This window comes from Capsicum annuum, chromosome 8 (assembly GCF_002878395.1).
Source record: "Capsicum annuum cultivar UCD-10X-F1 chromosome 8, UCD10Xv1.1, whole genome shotgun sequence".
Classification (NCBI taxonomy): domain Eukaryota; kingdom Viridiplantae; phylum Streptophyta; class Magnoliopsida; order Solanales; family Solanaceae; genus Capsicum; species Capsicum annuum.
In genome coordinates this window covers 16,894,083-16,905,602 of record NC_061118.1, presented here as the reverse complement: position 1 = coordinate 16,905,602, position 11,520 = coordinate 16,894,083, and the positions used below count along the sequence as shown (strand labels likewise).

The 11,520-nt window shown below is 35.7% G+C and overlaps 1 protein-coding gene across 1 annotated transcript in view; it reads right to left on the bottom strand.

Moving 5' to 3' along the window:
- Positions 1 to 2,376: 2,376 nt before the first annotated feature.
- LOC107838988 (peptidyl-prolyl cis-trans isomerase CYP57) overlaps positions 2,377 to 11,520 on the bottom strand; it is a gene marked incomplete in the record, with an annotated part of 55,018 nt that continues 45,874 nt past the window's right edge. The window contains 3 exon segments of the mRNA XM_016682307.2: positions 2,377 to 2,896; positions 3,147 to 3,278; positions 4,351 to 4,534. Of these exon segments, the coding sequence (XP_016537793.1) occupies positions 2,756 to 2,896; positions 3,147 to 3,278; positions 4,351 to 4,534 (457 nt within the window).

Sequence of the window (11,520 nt, the reverse complement as noted above, 5' to 3'; positions counted from 1 at the left end):
TTTAAGCTGTGGTATCAAAGAGACTTAAAGTGAAAAATGTCCAGAATGCCCCTAACTTAAAATTGTAAAAAGTCGGCCTTGGTTACGAGTCGACCCATTGACTCGTCACCACATCATACGACTCGTAGACTTGAGTCATATCCTAGACAGTGAGTTGGACATCCATGCACTGTCTACCTTATGACTCTCTAATTCCACTCGTAACCTGACCCTATGACCCGTAGGGTCTAGTCGTGACCAATACAATACCCAAATAGGTCACACACTGGACAACCTACGACTTCACCTCACGACTCGTAACCTATCCTCACAGCTCCTAGTGAGACACTCGTACTCAGATCCAAGTCAAGCCACTAAGTTACTGATTTGGTTAAGGTTTGTCCTAACAACTCGTCACCACCCTTAACTACTCATCACCACTGAGTCGTAACTAAGACAGAAAATCCAACCACTATCTACTAGACATCCTATGACTAGGGTCACCTGACCCGTCAAGACACCATACGACTCGTATGGTGAAGTCGTAGTCAAGGCAGTGAGCTCAAAGCTTAGGAAATTTCCAAGGGCTAAAAATTCCGAGTATTTCAAGGGTAGAAGGTTAGTCTGAGTTTAGGATATTGTATCTTTTGATGTGTTGCTTGGAATATCTTTGTTATGAAATTATTAGATATGTTAATTTCTATTGTATCTTTTTCTTTTACTATTCCTTATCTAGATTATTTTATGTTGAATCGAAGGTCTATCAAAAAACAGTCTCTCTATCTCACATTTGAGGTAGTATTATGGACTATGTACACTTATCCTCCCCAGACCCTACTTGGTGGAAATATACTGGGTATGTTGTTGTTGTTGTTGTTGTTGTATATCCTATATTTAGAAAATATTTGGACCTAAGTCCACTACTAGTGTCTAAGGCGTGCTAAGAAAATTTTTTTTAGCACATGTACTAAAGGTTCACAATTCGGTGCACCAAAGTTTTAAAACCCTTAAATTGAACACCAAATCAAAAAATAAAACCTTAGGAAGAATAGTTGTATCCAAACCGAAGAACAAATTACTTCGATTCCGTCCGGCTTTAAGTTTTTCAGTATTTGTATCAACCTTAATCTAAGTTCTACTATTCTAAAAGCCAATTTAGATAAGATTAAAAAATAGTTTTTAACTTAAATGCTTATAAGCTGAAAATAAGAACTTATAAAGTTGATAAGCGTTAGATAAAAGTGCTGAAATTAAAAAAAATATTACTGATGTATTTGGTAAACAAGTGTTGTTAAACACTTCTTGTTGTCAAATGACTGAAATGTCATTAAAGTTATTATCACTATAAATAAATTACATTATATTATTTTTAATTCAAATAGTTAAAAAATAATTTATATTTAAATGCACCTCAACATAATGTGAGCATCCAAGGTAAATTTATAGATATAAGTTACTTTTTTATTTTTAGATATTAAAAAATAAAAAAATTAGCATATACAAAGTAAAAAAATGTAGTATTATGATACACAAAGTTACAAAACAATATTAAGATATTTAAGTGTTATTTCAAAAAATAAAATTGATCAAAAAAATAAAGTATCTTAAGTTCGAATACCTTAGGGTGGAGCTACAATTGAGATTATTGTTGGAATTAGGAGAAAATATAAGGGATAAAAGGATAAATATCTTGATCAAAATTTAAAAAATTAAGCTTAAAATTAAAAAACTGTGATAACCAGCTTCTCGCTTTTTGTTTCTTTCAATCATTTTTTTAACTTTAATAAACGCCTAAAAAAAAGCTAAAAGAAAAAGAGATCTATCCAAATGAGCTCCCAAGAATCTAATTATTAATTATTATTTTAAAACTTTTTAACATTTAACCGTACTTTTATATGACCAAAATTTAAACAAAATCGCCCCAATTAAAACCGGAATACTCCGGGAATTTTTCATGAAACTTCAAACTATCAGACTTCTAGTAGGATTTATTTTTCATGGGTCTCCAAATTTCAGAAAAAAATCATGGGGATTTTAACTGTCACAAGTCGAACTTCAATAATTTTTCATGAAATTAGAATTATCGTTGCTCAAACTCCATAAAAATTCTAAAACATGACTGATGAATAATCAGACCCCAATAAAACCTTCTAAAGCTTTTTCGTATTTATGTTAAGAATATTTTTGCCAAAATTTATTTCTGCATTAAAATTGACTATATTTCAAATAGCAGCTATCTTTGAGCCCCTGACGAAGATCTAGAAATTTTTGTATGAGTGATCTTTGAGAATTCTGTCAATTTCACCCCTTTGTAAAAGTGGCTAGCCACTCCATTTTTATGTTTTACGACAAACGTCGGTTCTAACTCGTGTCCGGAACATACTAAAGCCATATTTGTAGTCCATATGAACAGACTTGGCCCGCTTTTAATGGAAAAAACTATTTACATTGTTAAGTGTTCATTTCCACATTCCATTGAAACCAAAAGTGTACTGGTACACCATTTCCTGTCCATTTTGAAAGAAAAAAAAATAGGAAACGATCACAGCACAGGCAAATACATCACACCAGATGAGCATTTTTGGTCGGCACTTCTGCAACTTCTTTGGGAAGAAGATATCGATACTCAAAATGCCATAGTCCAATGAAATATTTTGGCCCAGTAAAAGGGTCTTGGCTTCCAAAGAGAGGAACCAACATCATTGCCATTTCAATATGAATGACGATTAACTTCACAAATAGCAATTCCATCTTTTTCTTCAGCTGGAAGATCAGCTCAAGTAAGAGATTTGCCAGCCCATTCTCTTTCTCGTCGTTTTTGCTTGGCCATCATTTTATTAAACTTCTCTTTTCCTTTCTCCAACAAAGGATCGTGTACCACGTAATCATTTGGGTCCTCACTACGAGTCATTTTGTCCTGCCAATAGGTCAAATAATTTGAAAAGGAACAAAGAACATAATAAGCATGAAGGTTCCACGGATTCACATTTTACAGTTAAGTGAAAAAGTTAGATTCCTCTATTTGATTCTCCTCACCCTTTCCGAAAGCAAGAAACACCATAAAATAAGCATGTAAAGTGCCTAATAATGGAGAAATGCACCATGAGGTACCAACCGACTTAAGAACAAGTAATTCCAACCAGGAACGATATATAAACTGCAAATACCTTTCCAGGTTCAGGAGTGAAATTTAATGTAATTGCTGCCCAATCGGATAATTCTTCCTCCTTGCCGGCATTAACAGATTCATTGGCTTTAGCAGAAAGTCCAGCCTTAAACATCTCCAGTTTTGCTAGCACCTAACAGACACAAAAATATAATGGTTAATTGCGGAGCTTCTTAGAATAAAGAAAACTGCCTGCAAGAACAGACATCCTTTCCACAGAAGTCCAAAGTTAAGTCAGCATGAATCCACAGTTAATGTCTTCTAACTATTACCATGACAACCCAACATGGACATTTTCCTACATATTAGAATTTTACATAAAGACATGATCTCTCAAGTATTTTTCCTTTGAGAGGTTTAAATAACATCTAAAACATGCAGAGACCATGGATGAATCTCCATCGGAAAGAATCCAACACAAACCATGTAAACTATGCCAACAACAAGAAGAAACCTAGTATATTTCCACAAAGTGGTGTCTTGGGAGGGTAAAGTGTACGCAGTACCACAAAGATGAGGTAGAGTGGCTGTAAACTATGCCACTATATTAAAATAAAGCACGACATATAATTAGTCAGACAAGAAACAAAAAATACTTGAAATAAAGCACTACATATAAATAGTCAGACAAGAACCAAAAAATCAAAGAACATTTAGTTTATTTTGTCCATAGTTCCATGGAAAAATCAAGAACCCTAATTGTCACATGTATCAAGAGGGACAAAATTGGAAGAAATGGCTATTGGTTCAATGCAAAAGTCAGTTTTCAGTTAAGTCACCAATTTTATTTTATTTTGGTCAAGGAGAACAGGAGTATTATGAAAACGGATCCATAAACACACATCTTATTCAGTGAAGCTTAGCTTCATTCCAAAAATTCCTTCCATTCAGAGGGAAAAAATTTTTTAAGTGTGCGAGCTGGTGTGGGTGGGAGTATTTCCAATCCCTGCATATATCTACCTTAAGAGTATTTCCAATCCCTGCATATATCTACCTTAACTCAGTTAGTGTCTTAAGCTCAATAAATGTGTCATCCTGTATGTTCATCCATAGTCTACTGATTAAGTCCCTTTTTACTTACTTCATTATCTCATTAAAATTACTTTATTTTTTGTCCCCCATCAATAAATTTCAAAACAGAGACCAGGAAAGAAAATTGTATAAGTGTTCTATAGACAGCCAAAGAACAAGAATTAGATGCATACTTCTTCTTCGTGTCCTTTTCGCCCTCGTCCCTTTTGCTTTAGCAGCTGTCTTTCTCGTTCAGGACCAGACAACAACAGTAAGTCTGTATCTGCATTGGCCATAAGTTCAGCTCTCGCTTCAGAGCCTAGTCCTTTTCTCTTTAGAGACAACTTATCCACTTTTGGCCGGTCATCAGCATCAGACCTGCTAAAATCAAATTATGATCACTGAGCTGCAACTAATGAGCCTTCAGATATGTTGAGGGAAAGAGGCATACAATTTATGTTGGAAAAAGTTACATAAAGGGTTTTCTCATGATAGTCATTTTTGCACCAAAAGAGAATATAGTTCTGAATGTAATCTGCAAATCAAACAGTTCAATATGTGGCAGGAGAGAGCATACAATATAACCAAATTGGAATCAAACCACAGTTTTATTAGTGTGGCATTAATGGCTATCAATATGCCAATCTCAACCATGGATCCTTGGACACATGGCAAGCAACAAAATAGTCAAGAAAAATAGTGCATCAACAAAGGGGAGATGAAAAATACAAATACCATATTAGATCAGAAAACCTCATCCTTCACAAGATTTTAAGTTCTAGTTATTTAACTTTTTAATCCAACTGTTCCACACAAAGCCTGCATTTGTTTTTATTAAGATTCAGACGTCTGAATCTTAATGCATATTTGAATGATGAAGATGTTGTCTCTAGATCTGAAAACTGAATAATTAAGACTATTTTTCAACGTCTGAGTGTGCAAAAAGGTTTATTTGTATATATAATAAAAAATACAATTCAAATAAAAAATTAATTATATATATTACACAAATATGTAATTTAATAAAGTAAAATTATTATTTGATTGAAAAAAAGAAACATTTATATTTGTTAGTGATAGTAGAAATGGTTTGTAATGGTGGTTGCGGTGGCAATGATTGATGCTAGTGATTAATAATGTTGATGGTGATAGTTGCGATGGCTGGTATTGTAGTGACTATTATGATGGTGGCGATTGACAGAGGTGGTGGTTGTGATGTGAAGTTGGTTAATGTTGGTAGTTGGAGGAATTGATTGTGATGGCGGAAAAATGAATGCATGATGGCTGACAATGTGTTGGTGGTAGTCGGAGACGTTAGCTGTGATAGTGAAAATGGTTGTTAGTAGAGATAGATTGCAGCAACGGTAGTGGTTGAAGTGGTGGTTGAGGTGGCGAAACTAGTCACAATGGTGGTGGTGGCAGTTGAAGAATCTGTGGAGGTTGATGACGTATTAGTGGTAGTTAGCAGTGGTGCTAGTTGTGATAGATAAGTTAGTCGGCAGTAGGGATTGGCCGATTATGGTTGATGATGGGGGTGCCATTGATGGTGGTGATGGCGGTGGATAAAATTAGAGAATGGAGGTGGTAGCGGTTGACAATAGTGGTTAGTTGCGATATTTGTTGTTAATGGTGGCTGTGATGGTGGAAGTAGTTGGTGATTGGTGATGGTGGTTGGTGGTAGACAATGGTGGCAGTGGCAAAGGTGGTTAGTGGTGGTGACTGATGATAATAGATAGAGTGGTGGTGAATATTATTCAACACAAGAATATCTTTTAATAATATTAAGACTTGGTTCTGGATCTGAATGATTAAGATCTATTCAGACTATTAAGAGCTAAAATCTTAAAAACAAATGCACTTAACAGTCAGAAGTCTGAACCATTAAGATTCAGACCTCCATTAAGTGTAAACAAATGAGGCCAAAGTATGCCTAATGGTGATCAATAGAAATGAGCATGTAGTGATTTTTTTTCCCATGAAGTAACAATGGAATGAATTTCATGAAAAGAATCCCAGTATACAAGGGGTATACCAATGGGAACGGACCTATGCCAAATTATAATTCTCCGCAAGTAGACTAAAAATTTACAAAAAAACAAAAGACATATTCTCATTTGTATTTTTTGCAAAAGCATTTTTCCACCCTTTTAAAAGGAATGCCAGCAAACAAGGCTTTCCCTCGGTATACATGGTGTTTTTTGGATAATCGAAAAAAATCCCCGAGGACCAATGACACACGGTTTAATACTCTGTGGATAATAGGTCTGTCCCTCTATCCTTCTCCATTTAAATACCAGATTTTGGTCTACAAAGGTTTGAACCCGTGATATGTGCCTAGCCCACATAGGCCAAAGCCCAAGGTGTTTCCCTTAGCATACAACATGTAATATTGGAAAGATGTAAATCCATTATCTCAATTAAATTTAAAGCCTATTCTTAAACATCCAATCCCACTTACTAAATCTCATATTTAAGCTTCAATAGCTTCCTATTTTTATTTTTACTTTTTTCTTGAGAAGGTAACAACTTGAATTCTATTCCAAAAAATTAAACTTGTCACAAAATGTTACAAGTTTCCATAATTACAATTGTAAGAGAGTGTCACAAAGATCTTCAACCCTATAGCAAAACTTATAAAAAGCCTAAAACATCTATAACAGATTCAAGATCTGTCATGTACTCCTATTTATACTGTTAAAGAGTGTGATCATCTCATCTAAAGCTTACTTAATTTTTTAGAGAGCACACTTTTATTATTCAATTATATTCTCAACACGCCCCCTACGTGCCTGAGTTTTTTTTTCATGGGCCAAGCACGTGGAAATTCTTTTTAATAATGGGTGGCGGTGAGATTCGAACCCAGGACCTGTAACTACTCTGATACCATGTTGAAGTATGTGGCCATCACATCTTCAACCCTAAAAGTTAAAGCTGTAAGAAAAAGAGCACATTTTATTTATTAATTATATTCTCAACATACACCAAAATGAAATAAAACTATGCAATTTATCTTTATCATTTGAATGTTGTTGCATTTGTTCTGGAAGCATCTGAGAGTTCTTTCATTCCACACAGACCACCAAATGCATGCAGGTATGATTTTCCATCTTTCTTTATCACCAAAGATACCAACATAGCTGCTCCAAATATTCAAAGTATCCTCTTTGGCATTACCCAGTTCAAACACCTTCATGTTGAGGAAGATTTTCTACAAACAACTAGTGATCCTACAGTGTAGAAAGAGGTGTGTGAATGTCTCAGCCGCCTCTTCTTCACATAGGAAACATCTTGGACTCGGATGAAAACCTCTTTTCATAAGGTTTTCCTGGGTAAGCACGGCCTGTTAGCAAGTAACCAAGTAAAACAGGAAGCTTTATAGGGAATTTTACTTTCCAAATTACTTTCCAGGGCCATCGGCCATCAGCAATTTGACTGTTAAAAGTATTGAATTTTATAGGCCTCCTTCGTAGCATCTTCCTTGGTTGTGATTCTGCCATACCAGACTATCTTGTGAAGTAGATTTTCCTTTGAATTGCTCCAGAATTCTAAAGAACTCTACTAGCCTTTGAATCTCACAATCGTTTAAGGGTCTTCTGAAGCTCAAATTCCACCCCTGGTTTGACCATGTGGCACTCTCCTGCTGCTCGTTGAGGATGTAAATGTCAGGATATAGATCTTTTAAGGTGCCTTATTCCTGCCATCTATCATCCCAAAATCATTTTCTATCTTTATACTGCATTTTTCTCTTAGTTTTAGCCATAGTTTTCTGATAGATCTCCAAAGGCTGACTAAGTGCTAGTGACCATTTTAGTAGTCCAATAGCCATCCATTTAATACTTTAGCTTGATTATCTCCTTCCATAAAGCCTGCCTGCTCACAGAATGCAAGTCTCCAAAGCTATTTCATCATAAGACATTGGTTATGAGTTTTCAGATTCCTTATCCCCAGTCCCCCAGCTTGTTTACTACCAATCAGAGCATCCCTTCACTATTTCCTTCCCAAAGAAAATTCCTTCTTAGAGTATCAAGTCTTTGAACAACACCATCAGGGATAGAAAAAAAAGACATAATGCAAGTAGGCATGGAATCTAGAACACTACTAATGAGTGTTAAGTTTTCCCCCTAAAGATATTATTGACTTTTCCAGTTCATCGAACTTCTCTCACATTTCTCCCAACTCCATACGTCTATAGACTTCTTTTGGCTCCTAGTGGCATGCCCAAGTATGTAGTTGGTAGTTCACTAGTCCTCCCCCAAGGGTCCTAGCCAATGAAGATATTTCAATGACTTCACTAAATGTATAAAGAAAGCTTTTATTCCAATTACTGTGGTCCTAATATTGCCTTAAAGAGGACAAAATTCACTCTAAGAATCATAAGCTGCTCTCAATAGCATAAAAAAAAAGTGTACCATCAGCATACTGCAAGTGAGTGATCTCCATGTCAATCCCCACTCAATTTGCCACTTTGATACCTTTCACCCAGGACTTTTCTTGGGCAATTTTAGCATATCATTCAGCCCCTCCATTGCAATATTGAAGAAGAAAGGTGACAAGGGATCTCCCTGTCTTAAGCCTCTCTTAGAAGAGAGAAATCCCATGGGACAAATCATTGATTAGAATAGAATTTCACGGTGTTAATACAAAATTTCGCCCATCTTAACCATCTTCCAACAAAACCCTCTTTATATAGTCTCCCACAGGAACTTCCAACTGAGATAGCCGTAAGCTTTCCGAATATCCAGCTTGCAGATGAAGCCTGGAGTATTACTTCTCATTCTTGAGTCCACACACTCATTTTCCAGGAGAATGACATTCATTATTTGCCTTCCTTCGATGAAGGTTAGCTATTACGTATCCACCAACTTGTGCATCTCTTTTTTGAGTCTTTCTGTTAGCAACTTAGAAATGATTTTGTACACACTACCAATTAGGCTCGTGGGCCTAAAATCTGTTCACTCCTCTGCACCCATCTTTTTGGAAATTAGAGCCGCATGGGTAGAGTTGAACACCAAGTCACGGAGGCGCTTTAGATTACGTCTATTCCTCTTCATGGTAAGAATCTGTGATTAAATATTGACAAATATAAATTCAAGACATTTGAGATATAATATACTTGTCTTAATATACTAAAGCTTTCCTTAAAGGCTTTAACTCTTATGTGTTCGAACATGCTCCAATTTCTTTACACCCAGGTGAGCTACAAGTTAGACCCAAAATTCTAATGGCGAACTTTTGTAACTTTGGAGTTTCTGGGCCATAAAGCCTCCATCATTCAACTATTAAAGTAAAGTAATTATTCAAAAAATAGCAACTATAAAGAAATAACTTAAAGTGTTAATTTATAGAAACATAAAAGGAGTCGTTCACCTGATGACTTCTTGTCTCTGTCTTATCGCAGTTGGGATTCCAAAAAAGTACCTTAGCACTTTGGTAAGTACTAATCTGATCGGTTATTTTATCTTGCAAATCCTTATTAACAACCATCTTTAGAATGCATGTATCGAATCCCACCATCAGACTACAGACTACAGTAAATCATCCTCACGACTAAATAGACAGATGGGTACAAGATATTACCAACCGCATGCAACGGTTTGTAGAGTTGATCACTCTACCTTTTATCGATGATCTTAAGGACTTGTGCATATTTACAATCCTCAATATAAAAAAATTCTAGTAGCTTCCTCCGCCTTATTCATTGCTTCATAAATGTAACCAATTGATGGTTTTGCCTCACATCTACCAAATGAAGAACTATAACCACACTTTTAAGAGCATAAACAACATTGTTACAAAAGTGGTAAGAAAGCATTATCCGTGCAACTTCTTTTCCTAACACTGCTTTTAATTTACTGTTATTCCATTCTTCTGAAATGAGCATAGCTCTCAAATTTTTCATTTGTTTCAACATCCTCTACAAAGTCAAGTAAGCAGTAGCATATCTAGTCTTGCCAGGTTTCAACAAGTTTCTTTGATTAGTGAATCTTCTCATCATAGTCAACAACAAAGGCCTTTGAACAATTTAAGAATGCACCTTAACTGCCCTAGTGAAAACACCTTAAAAGGGTCTTTCCTTAAACATATCCCCGAATATCAAATTTACACAATGGGCTGCACAAGGAGTCCAATATATGTGTGGGAACATTCCCATCATCATAGCACCTACCTTCACATTTTGAGTTGCATTATCTGTAACTACTTGAACAACATTCCCTAAAAATTCACATAGGACTCCTTTTTAACTTTAAAATTGGTCCAACTCTTTTATTTTTTATTTAAAAATGGCCCTACAAATAAAATCAACATGATGTGAGCGCATCGGCTCACATCTCGCATCACAAGGTTATGCGCCCGCTTTTGTAAAATGATCTCGCATCAATTACTTGAAGCGGAAAAACCTCGCATCGCATCTCATCACCGCATAATGTGATGATGCCCTTGCATTCCAGAACATTGCTCTTCTTCACTAAGAGATCTCCGGTTTCGTATTTCTTCTAATTTTGCAAGCTGGCTGAGGATATTTTGTTTCTACATTGCCATGTTTGCTTGGAGGTTTTGCTCCACTCTCTCAATTTGTCTTTGAGAGCTTTCAACTTGAAGGCTAGAATGTAGTCTGGTCTTCCTTCACACACAAAGGATTTTCACTATTCTTTGATCCTATCAAAAAAAAAAAAAAAACTCTGTATGCAACCAACCACCTATTCTCGAATTTGAAATAAGACCTTGTGTGTCTCCAGTATGAAGCATTATATGTGTGTGATCAGATGTAACCTTATGAAGAACTGGCTGTTTGATGTTTCTAACCCCCTCATCCTACTCATCAGATACTAGAAATCTATCTAGTCCAGCATTATATGTGTGTGATCAGATGTAACCTTATGAAGAACTGGCTGTTTGATGTTTCTAACCCCCTCATCCTACTCATCAGATACTAGAAATCTATCTAGTCCAGCTTCTATGTTATGTCTATCCCCTTTCTCCCGGTACAATTGCCCCTACAAGATGAAGGTCAAACAAACTCATATCCTCAATGGAGTCAGAAAAATCATTGTGTTAGGAACCCTAAAATCTCCTAACAATAAAAATGTAAACTTCCAAAAACAATGCAAAAGTAGAAACACACTTCAACTATTATTTAATGCCACCAACAAGTAGAATGAATTTTACAAATAGCAAATAGAGAATACTTTAACAACCAAGGTATTTCGAAAAACCTTAACCTCCTAATCTGCCAGAAAATCTTATAGAATAATCTGAATCTTTCTTTCTTCCTAGTACAATATATCACAAAACAACTGCCCAAACTGCTAGGAAACTGCCAGAAATACATTCACAGAATAACATCACAACAACAACAACAACAA